Below are 27044 nucleotides of genomic sequence, written 5' to 3'. Positions count from 1 at the left end.
GACACAGGTACGGCGGCGTTTGGCGACTTGGATAGGCAAGCGTAACACTAGCGCTTAGAGAGTCACTGCGTGTACCGCTCCCGCTGCATCCTACCTTCTGTCCCGCCTTTCCTTCGTCCCTACCCTCCTTTCCCTACCTTCCGAACTCCAACTACACTGAGCGCGACCATTTGTAAACTAGATTCACTCGGTGTATTCCTATCACTCCCTGGGCCCCCTGGTGCAAACCCAGTTGAGGATTTTGTCCTAACGGCCTTCCACCCTGTTGGTCTTCTTTGTTTCATGTGGTGAGACCCCTGGTGCCCGAGGAGAAGAATCAGCTACCTGAGCAGGAACCTTAGACGAGCAGCGCCACGGACCCCAGTACATTCGCCCGGGAGAGACTAACCTTCAGAACTCGAAAGATGTTTGTCACCAAACCATTGAGAGCTTTAAAAATAAAACCATCCTTAAACCCTACAGCTAGTGTCACGGTCGTCCCTTCACCCAATTCCACACTGGTGTCAGAAGTGGGATCTTCCCCTCCCAAAACGACCATGGCAATGGAACAAGTGATTCAAACGCTCATTGATGGACAACAAAAACTAGAATGGGCTATTGGTCAACAAATAAGCACAGCTGATGCTGACCGGGACTTATTCAGAACATCTCTGGCCCAACAATTGGACACTATCCAAAAGGTTGTACAAACCCCTGTTTCATCATCTACACTGGACAGAAGACCCATAGGCCCACACCCATCAGGGGTCGCCTTACAAAAATACGTGAATGGAGAAGATCCCGACGCATTCCTTCTAAATTTTGAACGCGCAGCGAGAGCTTGTGGATGGCCTGAAGAGAAGTGGCCTTTCTTTTTGGCTCCACTGCTCTCAGGAGAGGCCCAAACCGCCTACCAGGTGGCGAATCATACCGGAACGTCCTCATATGCTGACATAAAAGCAGTGATATTAGACCACCTAGGGATGGATGCAGAGGCATACCGTCTACGGTTTAGAAAAGAGAAGGGCATACCAGGCGAGAATCCAAAGACCATGTACCTGAGGGTAAAAATGGCTGCCGAAAAATGGCTTAGGCCGGATACCCGGAGCAAAGAAGAGGTCATGACCAGTATCATACTAGAACAGTTCATGGAAGTGCTACCATACGGCACACAGAGGTGGTTAAGACAACACCCCGGATTAACGGCGGCCCAAGCCATAGAGATGGCGGCCAACTATAACAGAGCCGCTCCCCGGTCATTTCCTTGGGACAGTGACAAAACTACCAAGTCCATAACTTCTACATCCAAACCTGAGGAAAAAAAAACTGTACCCGAACCAATCAGACCACGCCCCTTCAAACCGGAAGGACCCCTTATGAAGGGGCCACAGTGCTACGAGTGTGGTGAATGGGGCCACATAGCCCGAATGTGCCCCCAACGAAGACCCCCAGACGAACCCATGGAGGTCGGCTACATCCCGCGGACAGTCATGTACACCTCCGAAATGGGCGCATCCTTTTACGTAAGGGTACGAGTTAACCAGAAAGTAGTGAAAGCCTTACTTGATTCGGGGTGTCGCCAATCAGTTATTCAGGAACGCCTTTTACTCCCTGACCAGATAGGCCAGGAAGGTACTGTTCTTATCAGGTGCGTCCATGGCGATGTCAAACCCTATCCAATGGCACGTATAACCATCCATCCCATAGGTAGAGAGCCCTGCTCAGTGAAGGTGGGGGTAGTAAGGTCTTTACCCGAAGAGTTGATACTAGGGGTAGACAACCCAGACTTCCTGTCATTGTTCAAGAGAGAGTTAAAAAACAATACCGCGGAAGCTTACTTGTCAGTAGATCCCTGGGTACTAGATAGAGGGTTTAAGTTTGCACAGGCCAATGATCCCTCTCTATTGAACGCCTGGGAAGCAGCACACTATGCTCAAACCTCGCCATCACAGAGTTACCCCAGGTTCAGGATAGAAAACGACCTGCTCTACAGGGAGAATAAAGAGGGAGAACCCACCCAACTAGTAGTGCCCAAGGAATTCAGAGAACAGATTCTCTTCTATGCACACACACACCTAACAGCTGGGCATAGCGGTAGTGAGAAAACTACTCAGAACATTATTCGTCTCTTTTACTGGCCTGGGATATACAAAGAGGCAGACACCTACTGTAAACAGTGCGAGGTGTGCCAAAAAAAGAACCTAACTCGACCACCCGCAGTACCCCTGCAACCCCTGCCAATAATTGGAAATCCCTGGGATAGGGTAGGCATGGACCTGATTGGGCCCCTACCACGTACATCACGCGGCCATACATACGCTCTGGTGGTCGTTGATTACAACACTAGATTCCCGGAAGCCTTTGCACTCAGTACTCCGACTACCAAGAATGTAGCGGACAAGTTGGTGGAGTTGTTTTCAAGGGTAGGCTTCCCTCGTGAGATTCTCACGGACCAGGGAACACCATTCGTTTCCCGGATGATGAGAGGTGTGCAAAACGCTCGATCTACACCACATCCGAACGTCCGCCTATCATCCTCAGACGGATGGCCTCGTGGAGAGGTATAATAGGACCCTAAAAACTACCCTGAAGAAGCTATTGAATACTGAGAATAAGGACTGGGACAGAGTGCTACCCCTAGCGTTGTATGTGATAAGAGCCCAAGTACAAAGCAGTCTAGGGTTTTCTCCATTCGAACTACTCTATGGCCGTCAACCACGGTCCCTGTTAGAGATTACCAGGGAAGCATGGGAGAATGAAGGAGCTGCTGAACAGAGAAACCTGTTGGAGTATACCCAACAGTTAAGATCAAGATTGGGCAAGTTGAGGGACTTAGCTTATTCAAATCTAGAAAAAGCTCAAGCCGCTCAAAAACGGCTCTATGATAAAGGAAAAAAATGGAGGACCCTGGAAAAGGGAGACTGGGCTCTGGTACTTCTACCTTCATCCACCCAAAAGTTTCGGAGTGAGTGGAAAGGTCCCTATAAAGTAGTAGATTCCTACGGGCGTACCACATACAGCCTACAAATGTCCCAGAATAGGAGACAAACCTTCCACATTAATCTCCTTAAGAAATGGATTGGGCCATATCCCCGTCAGGCTAACTTGACCTTACCGGAAGATAGGAGTGGGTCTACCCTGAAACAACTACCAGTGAACCCGGAATTGTCGGAGGCAGAACGAGGAGAGTTGATGTCCACTCTACTACCCTTTTCCCCTATCTTTTCGGACACCCCTGGGTGTACCCATATGGCAGAGCATCAAATAAACACTAAAGAAGGGCAGATAATAAAACAAAGACCATACCGCATCCCAGCGGCAAAAAGGGCGGATGTAAAGAAAGAGGTGCAGGACATGCTTCGACTCGGGGTGATAAGACCTTCCCAGAGCAATTGGTCCTCCCCCATAGTCATGGTCCCTAAACCCGACGGGTCTACCCGTTTTTGTATGGATTTTAGGGCCCTTAATGCTGTGTCGTCATTTGACGCATTTCCAATACCCCGGGTGGATGAACTCATAGAGCGGATAGGGGATGCTCATTACATTACCACCCTGGACCTGACCAAGGGGTATTGGCAGGTGCCTCTCAAGGAGGAGGATCGCCACAAAACAGCCTTTGCTACCGAAGACGGGCTCTTTGAATTTACTGTCTTACCGTTTGGACTCCATGGAGCCCCAGCTACCTTTCAGCGGTTAATGAATAGGGTACTGGCCAACCACACCGCATACAGTTCGGTGTACCTGGATGATATAGTCATCTTTAGTACATCCTGGAAAGAACATCTAGTACATGTATCCAAAGTCATGACCGCTTTACAGGCAGCCGGACTCCATGTGAATGCAAAGAAATCAAGAGCCGCATTTCCAAAAGTGAAATACTTGGGGTTCATGCTGGGCGAGGGAGTCATAGCCCCGCAGGAGGAAAAGATCAAAGCTGTAACCAGTACTCCTTTTCCAGCCACAAAAAGGCGGTTACGTGCATTTTTAGGCCTTATAGGGTACTATAGGAGATTCATCAAGAACTTTGCAGACCTTTCAAGTCCCCTGACAGACCTTCTGCAGAAACACGTAAAGAACACTCTGCCGACTCCTCCATCGGAAGTAGCCCTCAATGCCTTCCAGACCCTAAAGACAGCCCTCACCACAAGCCCGGTTCTCTTACCACCGAATTTTGAGAAGCCCTTTTCCCTGGCCACTGATGCCTCTGACACCGGCATTGGGGCTGTGCTGTCACAGGAGGGGGATGACGGAGTGGAACATCCCATTCTCTATGTCAGCAGAAAGCTCCACCCCAGGGAACAGAAATACCCCACGGTGGAAAAAGAGTGCCTTGCCATCCGGTGGGCAATAGACAAACTGAGGTATTACCTAGAAGGGAAAGCTTTTGTCCTATACTCAGACCACGCACCCCTTCAGTGGATGCAAAGACATCGATCCCAGAATGCTAGGATATTGCGGTGGTTTCTCTTCCTGCAACCATTTGCCTTCAAAGTTGTGCATCGGAAGGGTGTAGACAATGGGAATGCCGATTTCCTCTCCAGGATGCCTATTCTCCCCGATCGGGAGAATCCAGCGGGGGAGGAATGTAAAGTCGGCGTCCTTACCCGACGGGAATGGTGGAGCCCGACCCATACTGACGTATCGTTTCCGGCTTCTCCACAGAGCCCCGAGTGGGAACACGGAAATGACTCTGACGGCGAGTGCGAGGACGACGGGCCCTTTAAGTGGGCGTCACCATACGAGGGGGAAGCCCCGGCCCTTCGTGACGTCACGGAGACCGCATCGGTCAAAAGAGAGGAAGTCCGGTATACCGTGTGTGGAGACACCCCAAGGAAGGAGGCGGAACCAGCGGAGACGGAGAATCGGAACGTGAGAGCAGACGGAACCCGGAGTATCGAAGACGGAGAAGCCCAAGGCGAAGCAGAACCACGAGGAGAGCCAGGAGGCCAACGACCCTGCGGACCGCCGTGCCACACTCCCGAGGGAGGAGTGTGGCTGACACAGGTACGGCGGCGTTTGGCGACTTGGATAGGCAAGCGTAACACTAGCGCTTAGAGAGTCACTGCGTGTACCGCTCCCGCTGCATCCTACCTTCTGTCCCGCCTTTCCTTCTCCCCTACCCTCCTTTCCCTACCTTCCGAACTCCAACTACACTGAGCACGACCATTTGTAAACTAGATTCACTCGGTGTATTCCTATCACTCCCTGGGCCCCCTGGTGCAAACCCAGTTGAGGATTTTGTCCTAACGGCCTTCCACCCTGTTGGTCTTCTTTGTTTCATGTGGTGAGACCCCTGGTGCCCGAGGAGAAGAATCAGCTACCTGAGCAGGAACCTTAGACGAGCAGCGCCACGGACCCCAGTACATTCGCCCGGGAGAGACTAACCTTCAGAACTCGAAAGACGTTTGTCACCAAACCATTGAGAGCTTTAAAAATAAAACCATCCTTAAACCCTACAGCTAGTGTCACGGTCGTCCCTTCACCCACGTCCACAGTTACAAACTTCGGGGAGAGACGAGGTAGCATTGTAAACGTTAAAAAGTAATAAACTTCTAGGCCCTAAAGAAATTAGCAAGGCCTGCAGGCAGGGGATATCTGTGTTCAATTCTGAAATTTCTCCTTTTAACCTTAGTAAGACATAAACAGCGAGGCCCCCCTAGGGTCGGCCAATCCTCCAGGGAATTGCAGGCCCTGAGAAGGACTTTCAGAGGAGGGGAATTACCAATAGCCCAAGTCTCCTGTAAACAAGTGAAATCAAACGTTTTACCAAAACAGCACCAATCTGTAACTATGCTCTTGCTAGCCAGACCGGCTATGTTCCAGAAAATAAGGTTGCAAAAACCAGGGTCCCTAGGGTGAGATTCGGGATTGCTATGTTCTAACTGATGCAAAGAGACTGGTGACAAGGATACGGCTTTAGAGGTCGTAGTTGCAAGTTCTTCAAGTAAATCACACTTATGAAGATGCCCAAGGGGTGCAAAGGAGGTAAAAACCTTGGATAGGTGCGGGAGCCCAGAGCCACTCCTGGGGAGTTATACAAGATAATCTCATAGAATGCTTTGGAGTTGGGGTTGAAGCTAGTGGTGGGGGTCTATAAAAGAAGCCCAGAGGAAGGGACATGATTAAAGTGACAGGGCCCATTGGGGAACAAAGAATGGCCAAATGAAGAATTCTCTCAGCCAAGTGAGGCTGGTTGAAGTTGATTATTACAGTCACCGCTGCTGCTCTTTTTAGACCCTCCTATACAGGCCACACTTTGGACCACGATAATGTGCTTCTCCACTCTGAACCCCAAAGAGGTGTTCTTATTCAACCAGTGCAGCACTTTATTTTTTAGTTGGTAAAAGTCTTCAGTGAAACCGGGCTTTAACACCGGTTCGTTTCCCAGGACCACAACATACGGTGTTGCTTCTGGTGGTAAATTAATAATGTTTAGGTCGTGGGATTGCACACCTGACTCCTTGATTACGGGGGTAGTATCTCCACCTGCTCTAAGCTCTCTCCCCGAGGACACATTACTGCATTGGTTGCCCTTTATCCTAACAGTCTCCATGGAGAACGCTCCCTCCTGAGGTCCTTCCTTTGGTGGCAAGGGAGGGGTAATCCGAGACTGGGGGAGGGCAGGGACATAATACTCTCCTGCGGTTGAGTGTAGGTCATGTGTCTACCCACTGCTGCAGGTGCGGGAACAGACTGGTTGTAGCTCTTGTTCCTCCCACTAGCCGGAATAGCCGCGGGATCAATGGAGACTGTGTTGCTGGTCCTCTTGTTATGTTGGAGCCAGTAGGAGAAATCCCTTTCAATTGTGGCCAGGCGTTGCTTAATTGAATCCAATTTGAAGTCTAGCCCCTCAAGAATAGAACCCACACAAGCTTCCAACATGGCTGCTAGCTCATCTTTTGAGGGCGGTGTTGCTCCCGGACTGGTAGATGTAAAACTATCCGCTCTAGACAGTTTAACCCGGGTCCTCATCAAGGAGCACTTGCGCTTTGTCCCAGGTCCAGGCACCCTACTGGGGCCTCCCTCTTTGACATCCAGACGGGATATACGAGGATTAATAACAGGCGTAACATGACTTGATGCGTACTTTGTGGGAAATAATGCGGCTTAACAGCACAAGTAGAGTCCTTATGACACAATAACCTTGGCTTAGCTAGACTCACCCCAAACAAGTTCTTACAAAGTATGTTGAGATAGTAAGGTCAACATGCACTCACACGTCAAGTTTTAGGAGGAGGTGACCATGGCCCTCTTGAGCCTCTGCCCCCAAACTGAGTAAGGACCACAATGGCAAGCGACCCACAGGCTTACCGTGTTCCAAAATAGATGGAAAAGTCTAGTACAGTCCTTATATACCAGCGTCTCACCTCTCTGTTGGGTAGCTGAGCTAGGGTATGTGGAGGTAGGTTGTAAACTCCTCGCAGCACAAAGCCAAGAGGGAGGCCCAGCCCAACCTCCTCCGGGCTCTGAAGGGCGCAGTACAGGCCCACCCTTGACCCAGGCTTTGCCTGAACGTGGCCCATGCGCGTCATACGCAGCAGGGCTCTGACGGTGATTTAGGCGCTCCTGCGCCAGAAGTGATGGTGTTGCAGCCCTCCTCTGGCCTGGTGCTCAATGGGAGCAGTAGTCTCCCCCACGATAGTCTAAAGTAACAGAGTTCCATGTAGCGGGGCTATGACGGTGATATAGGCGCTCCTGCGCCGTAAATGACGCCGTTGCAGCATTCCTCTGGCTTGGTGATGGTTGGGAGCAGTAGTCTCCCCCAAGGTAGTCAAAAGTAACAGAGTCCCGCGCAGTGGTGCTCCGGCCGTGATTTAGGCACTCCTGCGCCAGAAGTGACGGCGTTGCGGCCCTCCTCTGGCCGGGTGCTGGCAGGGAGCAGTAGTCTCCCCCACGGTAGTCAAAAGTAACAGAGCTCTACCATATAGTGTAAGTGGTAAATGAGTCCAACTCAATAACAACCTATTTGTTTCGATCATTACCCTACTGAAATATAATTCCGCAATTTTCTCCAGATAGTGACTAATTCTAATACCCAGATATTTTAATTCCTTTTTATAAGACTGTTTTTGTACTCCCATATTCTATACCAAAACTTCAGTTTTTGCTGGGTTTCTTTAATCCCGAAATCAGAAATCAACCGCTCCCGCGCTACTAAGGTAGGGCTTAAGTCTGCCTCGTAAAGCATCATGTCATCGGCATATAAAGAGATATTTTTTACCCAAGAGCCACTGGTAAAAGGTTTTGTATCCCTCTCCTTTCTGGTCTTACTAGCTAGAGGCTCAATGGATATATTAAATATTAGCGGCAAGAGCGGGCAGCCTAGTCCCTCTTGATATTTTAAAGCCAGCTGTCAAATTGCCATTTAAAACAATCCTTGCCGAGAGTGCCTTATAGATCTACCATATCACACCACAAAATGTATCCCCTAAATTGTAGTGGCCTAAAAGTGTGTTCAGGTATTGCCAATTTACTCTATCAGACTCTTTAGTGGCATCTAGCGTGATAACTGCAAATTGATCCTTATTTGCCCTAGCCTAATCTATGGCCCCTAACAATTCATGGGTCAATTTGTTCATGTGTCTCTCTTTCATTAAACTCTTCTGGTCCTCTTGTGTAATCCCTCCCTCACCCCTACTCAGCCTGTTAGTTAGTAGATGTGCGAAGAACTTATAATTGCAATTAAGAAGAGATATAAGTCATCTTACTCACATGAGGTCGGGTCCTTATCCGGTATGACTCACATGAGGTCAGATCCTTATCCGGCTTAAAGGTCAAAGTAATCATGGCCTCTTCCCATGCTGTAGGTAGGGCAGCAACTTCTTCTAAATCCCTCCAAATAGTTGGGTCAGAAACTGGATGATAGTTTCCCCTAGAGCCTCATAGAATTCATTGGGGAGTCCATCCGGACCTGCCAACTTTCCCTTCTTGCTTTTATCTATTATTCGTTGAACTTCTCCTTGAGCAATTGTTTATCTTTTTGCGAGAGCCTATTCACCGGAAGCCTGTTTAACCATTCCTTCACCTGCTCCTCCAATACTCTCAGGTCCTTCGTATACAGAGAGCCAAAAAAGTCCCGGCAAGCACCTTCCACCTTCCCGACTCTTGGTTGGGGGTTTCCCCGTGACCCTATACTTCACCTCCCTCACCCTACTCCGCAAATGGTCCGCCTTGGTTTTCCAAGTAGAAACTTCCCATGTTTTCATTATATTCGAAGTGTGCCAATTTGCTCACATCCCATCTGCCCGTACCCTCGATTTCAAAGCGGCCATCAAGCTGAGCTTGCAGTCTTGCAGTTCATTTAGCAATGCCTCAATAGGCTCCTTTAATTGCTGTTTCTCCCATAGTGGTGATGTCTTGTTCTAACTCCACCACCACTTTCTTTAAATATCTTATTTTTCTGTACCGAGATACTAATCAGGATACCTCTCATAAAAGCCTTAACGTTGTCCCAAACTACATGGGGGAGAGCTGAATTAATGTTAGTCTCCAGACACTCTGCTGTCTTCCCCCTTAATGTACTCAACACCTCCTGGTCCGTTAAGAACATGCTGTCTAAAGCCAACCTTCTTCTTGTTCGATCTAACTCCGCTTTCAACTCTAACACCACTGCAGCATAATCCGACAAATGATCCCCTAGGTGCTTTACTCTAAGCACATTTTCCAGAATAGTCTGGTCGACCAAAAAATAGTCAATCCTAGATGAATGCTTTTATATTTAGTTATTGAATGTGTACCCTCGCTCTGTACCTACCCTAACTCTCCAAATGTCTCTTCATACTCTTTATATATGATTGCGTTTTAGTACAGTTGGCCCTATTATCACCTGACCTATCTAAAGAGTTATCCATGACAGCATTAAAGTCTTCTGGCAATATTAGCGGGTAGGGATTGCCTACCGCCTCTAGGCAGAAATTCTGGAAGGGCTCCACGTCTTCCCCTTTCAGACCATAGTATCCCACTGAGGTGTAACAGTTATCAACAACCTTTAATGTTATGATGACTCACCTGCCTCTCTTGTCAGACCTACAATCCTGTAGCGAAATGACAGCCTGCTTTTTTATCAGGATGACCACCCTTTTTGTTTGACAAGTTGGTCGGTACATGATACCTGCTGGACCCATTTCTGTATCTAAAGATCTCCTGACATTTGGATTTAGTCAAATGGGATTCCTGTAGAACTATTGCCTGGGCTGATGGCTCCCTCAAATATTGAAATATGTGTGCCAGTCTATTTTGTACCTAACATTCCAGGATAGGATTTGTATTTTTTTAATATCTACCCCCATTTCATTTTCCTGACACCATCTTTACTATTTATGTCGACCACATCCTTTTCTCAGAGATCATATACTATCTGATGGCAAATTTCTGTATTTTTTGCCTTCCTGCTCCCCCCGCCAGGATGTGGGGGGGTGGTGGTTTGAGCAGTGAACACGGCGAAGCAGTAGAGGAGCGGGACTTACCAGGTTGGGAATAGTAGCCCATGTTGACCGTAGGCAATCGTCAGAAAACTGAGACCGTGAGTGCGCGATCACATGAAGGCTGTGTGCAGTCCCTAAGGAGGCAGCAGACATGGAGAGGTGGACAGAGGCTGCCCAGGAAGTGAGGAAGGCCTGCAAAATCACTTCCAGGGTCGCGCTGAGGGGAAAGAGTAGCACAGGCAGCACCTGCAGGATGGTTGCGGAGCGTCTCCTCTCCCTGAGGAAGGCAACGAAGGAGCAACGGAGTGGTATTCTTTGGAGCTGCCCAGAAGGGATTGTGGTGGAGGCAGAGGAGGAAGGGTACATTACTGCACCTGAAGAGGAGTTAGAAGGTAGGAGGTGAACTGAGGGGGCTGAGGTCAGGCTATTGAAGGGAAGCCCTCATAAGAGGAATGATATACGCTGAGGAGTGCAGGTTGAGTAGACGTAGGGCTCTGATAAAGGCTATCATAAAGCCCCTGTAGACAAGGGGAGGCGGGCGGTTAAGCCCCTTAAGTTGAAAATGAAGGTATCTAAGTGGGGAAAGAAAGTACCTCCCTCCCCTAGGAATTAACCCCAGTCTAACTGGGAACTCAAGACTATCAGAGTCAGTATCCCCGCCCCAACCCCTGGTATTGAAGGGCACAGGAAGGAAACTTTCCAAAGTGCCATTTAGTAATCGGCATCTTAAGATCACGCCCTTGCTCAGATCCTTCATTAAGATACAAAACAAGGAAATTATGTCTGGGAGAATCTAGCGTGGATTTGAGTGCTCCTCAGTCAATGGAGGTAAGAGGGATATGGGGGGAGATCCCCCCCTCTCACAAAGATGGTTCAAGGGCCGGTTCCAATATCTAAAGTGAGAGTCCCTGGTGGTGGGAGCTTGCAAATATCTCAAGGGGCAAACAGGTATCACTGCATGGCCGACATAGGAGAAGCCGAAGTAGACACTGTGTTAGGGAGGGAGACTACAAGTTCGTACCCCGCAGGCATTATGATGACGACATCTGTTCTACAAGATATGCAGTAGGAATGCTCTCTGACTCCTGCGATGGAAGGGTGGGTTCCACTCAGCCTTTGGTCAATTAGGTCTCCCCCGCAAATCTCTTGGAGCTCTTACTGAAATCACTTTCAGATGAGGTTAGGAACAGGTTTTCTGTCTCCCAAACGAAATAAAGAGACATAAAGGGAGTGTGTGAAGGGCTGGCTAAAACATTTGACTCAGTGGTGCAAAAGACACAGGCTTTGGAACTGAAAGTAAACCCAGCATCAGATAGACAGGGAAAAAGTATGTTGAAGGCAAGGTACAAGGAGAGCCAAGACAAACTGAAAGCATTGGATAACAGTGCTAAGAAGAAATAATGTAAGGTTGTTAAATGTACTGATGGGGAGGACATCAAGACTTTTACGGTAGCGCTGTTAAGGGCTGCTGGTGTTTGGGAAGGGCCAGAGGAAATATTGTTTAAAGATATCCAGAGGGTACACTGAGATCCTTTAAAAAAATCCCCAAATAAAAGCAAGCCCTGTAAAATTTTGGTCAACTTCATCATCTACTCTATTGAAGAACGTTTCCTTAGTAAAGCATTAAAGTTGAATTCTTTGAAAGTTGCTGGGTTTTCGTTTGAAATTAGATTTGATATTTCCCGCACCACCCCGAATTGGCAATGGGAGCTGGGAAAAAGGTTAGTGATTCTTATTATCTCATTTAGAGCCCTGCACTCAACAGAGACTGCTGGTACTATAGGATAGTTGTTAGAAGTGTCCAGAATCTGATAGATGACACAACCTTATTTTAAACCTAATATTATATTTTTTAAATGCATAAAAATGCAGTATTTATGTTGAGAATGAGTCTGCTTCAGTCCACAGCCCAAAGAAATTCCAAAGATGAAAGACCATTAGACGTATGCAGTAACTCCAGTTTATACATTAGTTCAATGTGGAAATATCACGATATATTGAACCTGGTGTGAGACAGATAGACAGTAGAATTTTCGTCTATAGACCTAAGCTCTTGAACAGTTTACATTTCAGAATTACCCATCATAGCCTGTTTCATGGTATTTTTAAATAGAAAACAGGGAAAGTAGAAATCGTAACATGCTTGGAGATGGTGGGGGAAAAATAAGTTACCTGCTTCATGTAGCCCTCACAGCATAGAACGTGTGGACAGTTATAAAGCTAGCTAACCACCCACATACTGTGCATTATAGACAAAAATAACGGACACAATTTCCATGCTTCTTTCTGCCTGATTGTACATGCCACATGGGGCATAATACTATTTACCTTGGCACAATGCACCGAGTGCCTGAGGTAACTTATCAACCTTGCAGCAAATAGCACTCTGGGTCACCCTACATCATTCCTTGCTGCTAGTTACCACAAATAATGTAACTTTTGACCCTGAATATATCACCATAATGGCACCACATGATTTTAGAACATGAGGCCACTACAAGTAATGACATTTTTAAACTGTATAAAAATCAATCAAGTACAAATAACTTCATAATCTCATTTAAATAGTGTGAGAAGCTGGCCTGGTATATGATGTCCAAATATGTAAGTGGGCACTCTGCACCAGTCCAGACAACCCTTATGGTGATTTAAGAAGTCTTAGACAACCTTCGAAAGCTCTCTAAGTGGTAGTTGTGGAGAGCAGCTTTCAGGCTTAGTCCAGAAGGAGTGTAAAGCATCTTGTTTTACCAGAATGCAATCTTATATGTATAGATTAAGTGAAAAAGAACCACACAAGGTATTTATAAAAATATGAATTTATTATATAATACTTTCTAACACATACAAATATCTCCTACGCGGAGATATGCACAATGCACACAATCCTGTGCAAAGAAATAAAGTAAGTAGCACAGAATACACAGTGGACCGCAGGCGGGGGCCAAACCATCTACTAAGAGAGTGGTATAAGAACTACGACTCGGCTCATGGCAACGTCTAGAGGAGGTAGAAGTGCTGGGGATCCAAGGAACCACCCAGGGTGAATGACTAGGAACCCCATGGAGAGCGTGTGCAGTGTGGGAACACGACCGTGTGCTCCGTAAAAGTCAACGTGTAAGTCGCGGTTGGAGTTTTAAAGGTAAAGGACCCTGAAGAAACCCCATGGAAAACAGACGGTTGGAGAGCCACCCCACCCGTGGATACCCCAGTACCCACGTTACCTACATCAGGGAATCCTTGTGCATAGGTGTGAAGTGGTGTCGGAAACCGCAGTTGAACCCAATGGAGGACTTCAGGAAAGTGGCGTTGCTGAAAAAGGAGAAAGTGTCCGGTGGAATCCGAAGGTGGATTCTTGTTGAGAGGTACCTGCAAGCCGAGAGGACAGAGTCTATGTCACTCAGGAGTGACCAGGAGACTTGAAAGACGAATGCCCTCCGATGTCAGGTGTTGCAGGAGAGTTGACAATGGACTTGACTCTGCAGCTGGGAGGACCAGGCGACGCTGAAGAAGACCAGGAGCCATGCACGAGCTGTCCTACGTCGGATTTCGAGTGCTGTAGTGTTGGTGTCCGGCTGGAGCACCAACAAGCCTTGGCAATTGCCACCAACTCATAAGTCGAAAAAGGTGCAATGTCGGGACCAGCAAGGTACAGGTGACTCACCACACGCAGGGGAGTCAGGGCAGGGCGCGAGCAATCAGGGGAGCCCAAAAGAAACAAAGATGACCCTCAACAGGACCCACAGGCCGGAGGCACTGGAGTCGCAAGAGGACCTCGAACAACTCACAAAAAGATGCAAGCCACGGTGCAAACGAGGCAATGTGGATGAAGACCTTGGTCACTGGAGGTGCTTAAGGTTGGGGCTACTTGGAGCCCGAAGATCTTAGTGGAAGGAATCCAACAAGCCTTGCAACTGCAAGTTGACGCAGTGCACAGGGGTTCGGATATTGCAGTCCCCACGAGGGATTCTGGCCTCAAACTGGCCTCGAGAGCTGTGGAGAACCACCACCTGTGTTGCAGAACCTTTCGGAGTCCGGAGAAGCTCAGGATCAGCAGACAGGTCCACTTAGTTGTGGTGCTTGCAGATGCAGGGCAGTGGCTCCTTCACTTCAAGGGAGATTCCTTCAGGTGTCTTTGAAGCCACAGGCCTTGCGAGGTTCCTGTATGATACACAGGCACGGACGATACAGCAGACTGGAAGGGAAACGAAGTTGAGCACAAACGAAGCCCCTCAATGTCCAGCGTGCCCAGACGGTAGAAGAAGAAGTGGTGTCTGCTCAGAATCTTGTCCAATAACGAATCTAGGCACCCACCCAGAGGTAAGCCCTTAAGTACCCTAAAGAAAGGATTGGGACGATTCAGAGGACCCTCCCAGTGGAGGGTTTGGACAGGGCGGAGGTTAATCCCATGTCCATTGTCGAGTTTCGCACCAGAACTAGAGACAGCGGCTCCCAGGGCTGGTTTGAACTGTACTATACAAGTGCCCCTCATGCAGACTTAGTGACGCTGGCAGGCGCACCCACCCATTCCCAATACACTAAATCCTGTCTGGGAAGTGGTTACACCTCCCTGTGATAGGATGCCTATTGTTCTGCCTTCCTCTGCTCGAGCTTGGCTCAGCAGCAGGAGGGCATAATCGTGCCTCTGGTCAGCAGCAACCTTTTTGTTCTGTCCGGGGCTAGAAGGTTAACACCGGGAACACTGAGAGCCTAATGGAGGGCTCTTCCAGTGCTTGGAATCATACCTCCCACACTGTTTACGGTGTGGGCGTATGATTCCAACATACACAGTTTATGGTGTGGTGGTATGAGTCTAACATGTTCGATACCAAACATGAAAGGATTCGTTGCTGCCAGTTTTGAGATGGTCATCGCGTAATTATGCGGTGTCCCTTTACCCTTTATATAGTATATGGCCGCTTCACTTACTACCCGAGAGAATGGACTCCGTAGTCTGTATGGGTGTCGGCATCCTCACACTTAGAACCATGCAACCTGCCTTCAGGACTGCACAGGCCTGCTATAGGGGTGACTTATATGTTTTAAGTGCAGTGACCGCTAGCTATAGGAAACCTTTATCTTTAGTAAGTGGTGCTAGGACCAGCTTACACAGGCTGCAATGGCAGGCCTGTAGTTCCATTTTGAATGGTCTCCCATGGGTGCCATAATACATGCTTCAGCCTATGGGGGACCTCTGGGGTACCTATGCCCGAGGGACCTTAGTACCATAGACTAGGGACTGTTAAGGTTACCCCAGTATCCAATCTGGGATGTACCTAAGTACTGAACATGACAATTTAAGGGAGAAAGCAGATAGAGGGGGGGTCCTGATTAGCAGGATCCCAGTCAGACTAGTCAATAACAGCTTAGCACCTGGCAAAAAGTGGGGGTAACCATAAAAGCAGATCCTACTTTCCTTCAAATAGTCAACATTTCTCTGAAGCTGATGGATAGCTAAATTATCACTGCACTAATTTATATGTACCATATGTGTAACCATGCACTCCAAAAACTGAGATGGTCCCTGGATTGTGTGCCAGAGCAAAACCTAATGCAGTTTCTAGGATAGAAGCACAATGGTGGGATATCATTTTCCTGAGGTGCAGTTCCAATATAAATATGAATCTCATTAGATTGTTGATTAAAATACATGTCAGTGACCAGATGGGTTCAGGCAAATGGTAAAAGTATTAAATGCGGAAGGCATACTCATATTCTCCGATTTCACGTGTACATCTTTTGCAAGGAAACGTGCAGGACCTAGATTTCCCATGTCCACCCCTCACTCACCTGCCTTTCGCCCCTCTCTTCTACGTGCTAAATAGTCAGATCTTAGGTTTCTTTCATCGTTGAAATGTTAAAACGATTCACTAATAATAAGCATTCAGAGACGAAGTGAAATGTTGTCAGTGTTCGGTATTTCTCAATGAAACATGCTAGTCTTCATTATGAAGTACCCTCCTCTCTGCCTCTAGTGGTTAAAGGTCTTAAGCAACACTCCTCATGAGAAGTCACATCTGTAGATTAGAACTAGCACATAAGTCAAATCGCATCCATGAATATATCATTGCAGTTCCACTGCTAGCTCAGAGTTTTTTACACGACTGTAGACCGGAGATTCTAGAAACACCCTCTTTCTCTTTTTGAAGCTGGCTAGTTCTTTTCCTGCAGTTCTCCCTTTCTCCTCTTTTAAAGTTCCACATCCCTCTTTTTCTCCCATGCCTTCCTCTGCAGCTCTCCATTTCCCTCTCTTCAAAAAGTTTTTTTCTTCTTCTAATTATTATACTGAAGCTTTCTCTATGTAATGCTTTCTATCTTCCTGTTGCCCCTACAGATTCTATCTTACAGCTAACTCAGAACACCCTCTTTTCTCCTTCAGATATCTTTACTCCCTCCCCTTCCTCCTCCAGCATCTTTCCCTCCTATTCCTCTACTCACTTTTTGTATCTCTCACAACTGCTTCTCCTTATCCAGCTTTCCTTGTGCCACCCATCCCTCTCATCTGATCCTTCGGCTTTCCTCTCATCTGCATTTGCGGCACACCCCTACATCTTTTCCCCTAAACCTATTGAAGCCCTGCCTTCATGCTCTCATTCCACCTCCGGAAGCGCAATGCCAAATAGACAGTTCCTGCAACCTTCTGTTATTTGCCCTCTCCTCTCACACATCCTTTTGTGTGCTCTGGCATTTACCCACTGCAGTCCCCTTTATGTTTCTCCCACCCTTAAGCCTGCAGCTAGCTTCTCTAAACCCCTCTAGCCCTGTTATCTTTCCTACTCTGACCTCTTCTGTTTTCCGTCCACTTCCTTCAGTCCCCGTTTAGTCTCACTCACGTATACTGCAGGTTTCACATCTCTTTCCATCTCCCTTCCTGCTGCCCTGCCTTTTTTTGTGTTCCTTGTTTCTAGCATTCATTTCTTTCTTTACTGGCCTCCTCACTTTTCCATTCCGACATTACTTCTTGCATCCCTTCATTCGCTGTCTGTCTAGCTTTCTGAATCACCTCCTGTGCTTTATCTTATCTCCTACAACATTCCCATTTCTTCTCCTCTCTCTATTGCAGTCTGCTTCCCCATTCCTCTCCTTCTCTACATCCTTTCCCTGCATCCTATTTATCATCTGATGCCACCAGAGACATTTTAAGGCATGGGCAAAGTGGACTCTGGCCCAAGACCCCAGCCTTTTAAGGGCCCCCTGGCTGCTCGAGCCAGCCATGTTCTGCAAAGAGTCTTGTCCTGATGACCTTGAATAATTCTTAAACAGATTGTTTTGAAAAGGTGCTCCTTTAATTTATTTTTAATATGGATGATGTGTGAGAGTCTATTACAGACATTTATCAAATAAAATGTGTTTATTTCAAGCAACATCCAGAACATTTTCTTATAGATCAAAACAGGACCTCCCATATGACTAATGGGAGTGTGTCACGGAAACTATTTACGATAATGTTAGTGAGTTTTTGTTGTGTTACAATATTGAAAATACAAGTCACTATCCCTGAATATTAGATGCAAAAACATTTAGAATTTGGACGAGTGTGCCTGTGCATTGTCAGTGCCCTGGCCAAAAAGGGCATGAAAAGCTGAAATTCTTAAAAGGGCCCCCCTAAAACGCGTTTAGTCCAGGGACCCCCAAATTCTTAAGATGTCCCTGGATGCCACGCTTCCTCCTCCTTATGAAGATCTTCCTCTTCGTTCTCCTAATCTAATGTTCTGTAGCTCTAGCTTTTCGCAGCTGTCCTCATGTCACGCAGTCCCCCTTTTTTATCACCTCTGCACCTTCTGCAACTTCCCCTTCTCTGTTCCCCCTTTCATCTGCTGCAGCCTTCTCTTGTGCTCCCTACACACACTGCAATGCTGTTTTATCTCTCCCTCTTGCATCTTTTACAGCAATGCCTGCTCTAACCCCATTACTCAGCTCAGTCCTCCCTCCCGTGTACCTGTTTTTCTGAAATCCTGAGGTACTACCTTCTCTATCATCTCCCCTATTCATCCATTCTTTGATCCTGCCTTCCAAGTAGCGGTACTCTTTTTCCTCTACCCCAGCTCTCCTGCAGCCCTCCATTCTCTACCCTTCTAATCTCCTACATCCTTTCCATCCCACCTCCTGCATACTTCCATACATTTATTTCGCTCTATTCCCATCCACCCTACAAATTTCATTTCCACCTCCGCTTACCTCCTAAAGCTCTCCCTTTTCCGAACCATCTGCAGTTTCCCTTCTTTAACTTTCGTTGTACCTTGTAACGTGCTGTTTTCTCTATCGCCTTCTCACTTCCTTCCACCTTTCGTTCTTAGTCATCTTCTGCAACTTTTGTGTTGCTTTACCCCTGCAGTCCCTTCTTCTCTGACCCACGACATAGATTAGCCCGACCTTCTACCACCTCTTTCTTTATTGTCTCCAATCGGTTCTGGCACACCATCCTGTCTCTTTCAACTTTAGTCCCAGTGCTGACATACCCCAAAACTCTTAGTCGCCTAGCTCCACTATAACTGTTCTGGTTCTTGTGGTCCATCCATCCTTCCATTCCGCTGCACTTATCAGTGTCTATTTCCAGTCCGCGACCTGTTGCTCCAGCTCTGTTGTCCTCACCCCCTCCACTGTTACTGCTTGCGAAGGGCCAAGAGAGACGAGAAGGAGGATAAACGCTATATCCACTCATGGTGGGTCTGACCAATGTCCCTACAAGCACATGCAAAGTGAGTGAAAACGTGCTGGGAATACATTGGTCAGTCTCCAAGCCGATTATTAAAAGACATCTGGTGAACTGTCAGTGTTTGCATGCCAGAATCATCATTGGAATTGATGTGTGTGAGAAGGAGCACGTAGTGCCAGTGAAGATGCATATTCATTCATGCACTGAGGTCAAAAAGGGTCAGCACATTTATAATTATGTAGATGTGTGGGTCAGATCTCAGGAGAACACTGCTTCTCCACTACTGGGTCTTTCATAGATTCACATGCCTGAATCATCCAGACTGTCTTGGAATTCAGTTCACCACTCTCTGGATAGCTGTTCACGGACGAACGTAGAGGCCTGATGGCCAACTGGCACCTACCAACACAAATTTACTATTGTTCATGAGGCGCAAAGTGTGGGTAAATTACCTGCCGGCAGAGGTTCTGACCCAAAGCTATTCCTCGCTGTACCAAGTCCATAGAAAAGCGTCCTTATCCGGGGATGCATGGGCAGTGAGACGCCCTAATGAGTTGACGAACGTAAGGGAGGGGGCAAGACTTTTCTGGTAGAAAACCAGTGATGTCACTTCCTTAGACACAGATGCTGGAAAATGTTGTGATGTCTCTTCTTGTTGAGATGGATTTTTGAAATGGGGTTGGTTTTGCCTGTTTTTTGTTTGTAAAGATGATCTTGATGGGAAGTCAGTGATGTCACTTCATGTACAGATGGATGTTGGGAAATGCGGTCTTGTCACTTCCTGCTGAGACGGATACAGGGAAATTAGTAAGGATTGTATTGCTGTCACTAGTGTGCATCCAGTAGGTCCACATGTCACCTTTCTCTCTTCATATCGTAGACCCAGTCACTATGACATGCTCGGAGTCCAAGAAAATGCCTCGGCCGATGAGATCAAGCAGGCCTTCTTCGGCCAGTGCAAGAAGGTACGAAAAGGGGAGTGGAGGTGGGAATTAATTTTGAGGGTGCATTGGGATACTTAATTTGGTTGTCAGCAGATTGTCTCTCAGGTAGGCACCTGCCAATGTGAGGAAAGGTTTGAAAGGGGGAGGGATGTTGATATTCTGCCTGCTCTTGTTATTTTGCATTTCTGTTTTATAGAACAAAAATCGCCAATGTGTTGGCTTCTTGGTGCTGTAGTATGTCTATGTACACAGACTGTGGTGTGGTGAAAATGACAGTGTTTGGTTTCATGCTCCACCCCATATGCATTACAACAAGCTGTCAGATGCAGTCGTATAACAATCTCACTTCTTCGTTCATGAAACATGTGCATTCTCTGAAATCACTCATCACGGGTGAAGCCAAATATACCCAAAACAATGCAAAATATACCTACAATGCCTGTTTAAAGGACTGCACAAAATGTGTTTACTCAGTGTAGTTGCGGCAACCTTATTCCTTCATTAAGAAAATAACATTGCTACCTTATAGTATCACACAAACGTGTTGTGAAGTCTTTTTTTGTTTTTTTAAATCTGTATACTGGTCCTAAAGCACTACCCGTTGAATGTTTAGCATATTGGGAAATGGCCTGAAGTCATTCTCTCCAAATGTTGAGTCTCTATACATTGGTTATATTATGGTATGTGTATCTGAATAAGACACAACTCTCACAGGAGCTTATCCTTGTGCTGAAGCAGTAGCTCTAGGCCAAGCCACGGCCAGGGCTAGATGAAGGAGAGCGAAGCTGCCAGGGAAAAGGAAGGAAGCAGTGATTATTGACTTTGTCTGAAGCCTGGATGAAACTAGCAATTGGAGACTCTGAAGGTGTATTTGAAGGTCAAAACACCACATCTTCAAAATCTCCTGTAAGAGGACGGAACACTCAGTATAATAGTCCCTCGCCCCCCCCTCTCATATGGGATGAGGTTCTGTTAAAAAACAAACAAAAACAACCAGCTCAGGGATAGTGAACATTCCAAAAAGAAAGTGAGAGGTGAGGCAGATAAGCTTCAAGTATTCAGCAAAACCTGTAAAGACATGGTTAAGGTGCAAGCACTGGCACTAGTGCTGTCTTTCTAAAAATCAGATCGGATTTCAGAATAAAGTAATAGGCAGTAACAAACCTGAACATTTTAGTTTCAGATGTAGCTTGCTGGTACAGTTAGGGATAAATCAAGCACTGCTGTCTTCACTGTAAAGTGGCTACGATATATTGTCACATAACCTTTTTTTTCAAAATTAGCACTGAGTTTGTCCCTTTAGTTTCTCTTATTCTTCACCAGGTATAAAAGAAAGCTAGGGCATGGCATACCTCTCGGATGTATCAGCAGCAAACGCCTGCTTTTAAAAGTCTGATAATGCTCACGAGATATATATTTGTATACCAAATCACTATTTTTCAGCTAGAAAGTAAGGAGCCTCCCCCACTGTGTCGCATTAACAGTACAGTCCCTACATTTGTTTGTTAGTAGGAACAAAAGGCCTTTTTTTAGAGTTTTGGCGGGCGGGATACACAGTCCCAATCATGGTGGATGTCCCGCCTGCTGTATAAAAGTTCATTGTACCCTGATGCACTTGTAATACGGTGGACAGGAAAATCACCACGTTTTGATGAAGTATCCCGTCCTTTAGACTAGATGTTTCTTTTCAAATGTATGCAGGTGATTTGTTTACTTCTTCTCACTGAATTCCAAGCCTATACTTTCTCAATTTCCCTTAAACTAAATGCTGAGCTTACAGTGCTAAAAGCACAACCAGTGCTGCTTACTATGGTCTTTCATTAAGGCAGGAATTACAGGTCCCAGTAGATTTGCCTACCTATTACCTCAATGAACATTTTTCATCCCTAGTCTTGACTGAGGCAGCAACTCATATGCTGGTGCTTGCGTGCATATGTATGTCTCTAGGGTCATTACAGGTATAATAAGGAGCAAGCTCAGGACCTGCACCCGTAGGTGGCGTGCATTTGCTATGGTTATTAGATATAGTACCAGAGGGAAGACCCGTCGCCTGCTGCTGCTCTTCACAAGACTTACTTTCTCACAACAGTCCTGAAAATTATTTGCTTTTACCCCCAGAAAAGTCGTCTGTAAACTATTCCCACTGCTGTTCAGCGACACTGGATCTTGGTGCTTTAGAATGCGTACCTGTCCAAAATGTCTGCCACTAGCCGGTTTCGAAAAGTTGACAGGTATGAGTTTGGTCAGAGTCATGGTTGTGTGATTGTCAGTCAGGAAAACAAAGGAAAGCGGGTGAGTGTAACCAAGTGGGGGGCCATTGAGCTAAACAGACTCCCTGGGAGAAGTGCTGGAAGGTAGGGGGAACTTGCCGGTACCAGCATCTATTGCCTAGGGAAACATGCTGCATTTGTCCTGTTGTCATTGTCTTACACTGGGACATAATTCAACAGTGTCTGCAAGTTGTTTGCATTCCATTCAGAGCAGCAACCTGAAGGCAGCAAAAGGGCTTTCTTATTTACACTTTCTGCTGGGCCCAGAACAAAATCCGAATTAAAGGGCAGTCAGCCATCCTTTTGTTCAAGTACCATCCTGCCTCGGAGCCATCTGGGACCTAACACCTAGGCCAATGTAATGGAAGGAAACAAAAGCGTACAGCTTGTTATCACTTCACAAGTACTTAAGAGCAGGTTTTTCACTGTGTTCAACTTCCTGTGTGAGAGCTGTGCCTGGACTATAAGAATGAAAAATGTATTTGCATGAGTAATTATACCCCACCAGTGCTCTGTATTGACACATAATCAGGGCCGGACTGGGAACCAAACCCGGCCCTGGCAAAGTGCTCTGACACCCCCCCCCCCCTGCTATGCTGCAAAAACGGCCCTGTAACAAAAACGACACCAGGAGCCCCAAATTGGCCCCCCACCCGTGCGCACCGGGGGATTGCCCGGTGCCCGCTATGGCCAACACATGCCCTGCACATAATGGTCAACACTGGCATTTATGACAGCTGCCACGTGGCAGCACTCTTTGTGCAAATAAAAGATGAGCAGAACAACAGTTGTTTATTTATTCAATATACATTACAAACAACTAATACCATCCAACCAAGCCATTCTTATTGCTTTGAGGGCCTCGAGCAGCCTAAAATGTCACACATGTAGCAGTGTCATGGTTAGTAGCAGTGTCATGTTAGTAGCAGTGTCATGGTGAGTAGTTGTGCGGGTACTGTCATTGGCAGCGGCAATGGGTGGTACAAGCTGTGGTGTCTTGGTGACAAGGGCCTTGGCTTTTATTTTTTGCAAATTAAGCACTGAACAAATATTGACTTAAATGGGTCGTACTGATTTTTTGTATTTAATTCTTTTATAGCGCCACTCTTCCCTGTGTAGGGTATCTGAGAGCTTTACATTGCAAACAATAAATCATACAAATGTGTAAATCAATGTACACAGAATCACATATCATACATTCTTGTAGACATCATATGTTAAGAGTGAATAGTCGGGAGAAACACAAATTCAGGATATAAAAAGTAACAACATAACGCAGTGATTGCGATTGTACATACTAACAAGACTTTATTACTTCCCAAAGCAATCCTTCTTTGCAATCTTAGAATAATGATATTGAGAAAAAAAAATAAGAATCTAAATCCATGATTTACAGTTTGAATGCAGACACTTATGCCGGTTAATAGCTCACTATGCTGTGTTAGAAGGCTTGCAATTTATTAAATGGAAGTGATGATCTGAGTGTCAAAAGCAGTAGTTCACTTACTTAGCTAAATAAAATACAAATCTGTGATCTTCATGTTACACAATGTGCTTTGCAACAGGCGCATTCACCCTCTATGCTGTTGCTGTGTTATTATAATCTCAAGAGTCCAGGGCACACAACGATCTCTTGCAGCGGATGTCTTAACCCTGTAAAATACTTTAAAATGCAGCCTCTTTGTGACCAATTAAGTAAGTTAGAAGAGATTTACTGTCACGTTTATCCTTATTGCTGATTTATTTGCATTAGATTTTTAAAATAAATGAATGGACAAGTTGACTGTTAATTTCCCAGAGTACATGTTTTCCAATTCCAGCACTACCCGGGAGAGAAACAATTAGTCAGGAGTCACGGTCCGCTTGGGCCACCAAACAAGCAAAACTTAACCTGATTACATTCACCGCCTAATAAAAATTGTAGGTGTTTTCCACTTTATCACACTTCCCTTTTTTCATGTTCTGAATTCCTTTAATCAGTGCAGCGTCCACAGTTGGCGCAGAATACTGTTATTGTATGTTTCACTCTGCAGAGGGCACTATAGGACAACTAATGATCGATGCCAATTCTTGAAAACAATTTCATCAAAGGCGATTCCGGAACTGCCCTATTTGTTGAAGCCACTGTGAACGTCCAGACTCGTTGGAGTGGGGGGCGCAGAGACGGCCTGCCTCCTTTGCTTTCATGCTCACATGCGCTCCAGGAGCCACAGGGGTCAGATCCAGTGCCATTGTAGGTCAATCTGGGAAGGTCAGACATTATTGAAATTGTTTCACAATGGCTGAAAGTAGCCCCCTGTGCCTGGCTAGCTGTTGTACATACATAGAGGACAGGTAAGACATGCAACCCTGCTCTAAGTGCACATTCCCCACACACAAAGGCGGCCAAAGGCTTCTGTTTGGTATATTTTACAGTACAAGCCTACCCTGTCCTATTCGCTGTCTGCTTTAACACCACAGACTCCCGTTGATATTCAGTTTGTTCTGTTAAGCCCTTTCGCCGACCCAGGCCTTCTTTGTTAACAACAACATTGCTATTTAACCCGTTCGCTGCTGCCGTCGGCCGTTGGACGTTGCGCGAGCTACCTCCCTGGTGCTGCGCACGTCCAACGGCCGACGCGGCCGCACCCGTTTCTTCGAACGTTCAGCACTGCCGCTGAACATTCGAAGCAGCAAACGGGTTAATGCCTGATGTTATTGTATATTTTTATTTACTATCTTATCTCAGGCTTGTAAGGAATGTTTTCAGCCTGTTCAGTCACAACTTTCAAAGTTAACCTGCTGCCCCTTGGAGTGGTGTCTGTTGGGTTCTGGGTAGGCCTGATATGTGCTAGGCCGCGCTACGGTGAGATGAACGGACACTGACACAGTTGCATTGGTAACTTGCAGTCAACCAGGAAGAAAACTCCCCGGCTCATTTATTACTTTCCCTGTGACGTGATCGTACCAACCATTGTTGCCAACGGTGGCGGGGTCCACCTTCTAAACGTCCCTGGACAGTTACATATTGGGGGATGGCCAGTCCCCAACATAACATTCCTCCTTTACCCAGACGTCAAAACACACACAATAATAACACTTGACTTGCATAGTAAAACACAGTGCATGATATATAATTGCAACTCAAAGCAAGAAGCAAGACAAGAACAGAGAGAGTGAGAGACATAAAATAATTTAGACTAATATCCAGTCGCACAAAACTAGCACAGTTCACCACAAAATCTTTCAAACGGGAAGACTTCATTGGACGCAGCCGGAGGAGATATCTCTTGGTTCTTTGCCGCCTGTTCGTTCCACACCCACCTCCTCGTTTCCATGCGCGCGCATCAGGATAGACAGGGTCGGATTGGCAGTGCGGGCACTCGGGCAAGGTCCGAGGGGCCGGTGTCAAGTTCCAGCTGTGGGCTGCTTTTTTAAGCAGTCTGAGGGGGGGGGCGATTTGGGTGGTTTCTGCATTGTTGGGATACAGTGGGTGCCTGAGTGGCCGGGCAAGGTCCGAGGGGCCGGTGTCAAGTTCCAGCTGTGGGCTGCTTTTTTAAGCAGTCTGAGGGGGGGGGGGCGATTTGGGTGGTTTCTGCATTGTTGGGATACAGTGGGTGCCTGAGTGGCCTTTCTGGAGGCAGATGGGCGTCCAATACCTCCCTTATATCAACAGGCAGAGATGTCACTCCCTTTCTCTTGCTGGACCGGCCCATTATTATTGAGAGGGGGAAGGCGGCCTGAGCAGAAGTGGCCTCACTTGTTGACAGGTGTGTTTCACCAGTGTAAACTAATCTGTGCATTTTTTTACCCCCCCCCCTTTTTTAAATACAATTTCGCCAAAGCAGTGTTTTGCGGAAAGACAATACGCAAATGTGGGCCACTTTTTTTTGTTAGCGTCCCCGGGCCGATTTTGAATCCCAATCCAACCCTGGGAACTGATGACAGGTAGGAACAGTCTTTCCTTGCACTGACACTGGGACCAGCTGGGCTAAGTGGTGGTTGATGTTTATCTGTCTCCAGAGGGGGTGTCAGCATGGGAGATGGTCATTACGCAACAGGAGCAAAGAGGGAAAGAGGCGCAGGTTACCCTCCACTCACAATACTGCCATCAACAGAACTTGCCCCATATCTGATAGGATCTCTCAGACAGCACCTGCCTCCTTAATTAGTGAGGATATTTATAGTACGTGACATTTCTACAGTACTGACAGGGTGTACCTATCTCCTTTCTAAAATCCTGGCTGTGTCTGTGTCTCCACAAATTCCAAACACCCTCCCAATCATAAGAGTGTTCTAAAAAAGTGTGTGCAAGGTGGGAAGGAACCTCACGGAAACAACCACCAGAGGACGCAGAATACTTGGCTACCCCTGCGGTTGACTGCTGGCTGCCCGGCTGGGCACCAGTAGCTAACCTTGAGGGTCCGGCATGTTCTGGTGGGATAAAACCCCTGTGTCCAATTACAATTTTAGAAATACAAGGATTCACCCTCGAAACTGTGATAAATATATGGGAGGTGTCAGCGCTTTTCCTTAAAGATATGGCTGGTTCTTATAAAAAAAGATATGCCCAGTTCTGGTAAAATACCCCTTTGTTGTCTTTTAAAAAAATTATCGGCCCGATGTAGGTGGCCCATTACCGGTCGGTAAACCCGAAATTCAGTAAATTTCAGGTTTACCAACCGGTATTGAGCCAATTGTGATGTAGGGGAGGATTCGGTAAATAACGAATCGGTATTTACCAATTCGGTATTTACCGAATCATCATTTACCGATTCGGTATTTACCAAATCGG

At 46.7% G+C, this 27044-nt stretch overlaps 1 protein-coding gene across 5 annotated transcripts in view; it reads left to right on the top strand.

The window, feature by feature from the left end:
• Nucleotides 1–27044, top strand: part of DNAJC4 (DnaJ heat shock protein family (Hsp40) member C4) — a 417545-nt gene that overhangs the window by 32050 nt on the left and 358451 nt on the right. For all 5 annotated transcript variants that reach the window (XM_078660559.1, XM_078660556.1, XM_078660557.1 and 2 more), the window contains one exon: nucleotides 19937–20021. In XM_078660559.1, the coding sequence (XP_078516685.1) occupies nucleotides 19937–20021 (85 nt within the window). The remainder of the gene's footprint in view (nucleotides 1–19936; nucleotides 20022–27044) is intronic.

Source organism: Lissotriton helveticus, chromosome 9 (assembly GCF_964261635.1).
Source record: "Lissotriton helveticus chromosome 9, aLisHel1.1, whole genome shotgun sequence".
In the NCBI taxonomy this organism is placed as follows: Eukaryota; Metazoa; Chordata; class Amphibia; order Caudata; family Salamandridae; genus Lissotriton; species Lissotriton helveticus.
This window is presented reverse-complemented; position numbering and strand designations above follow the sequence as displayed.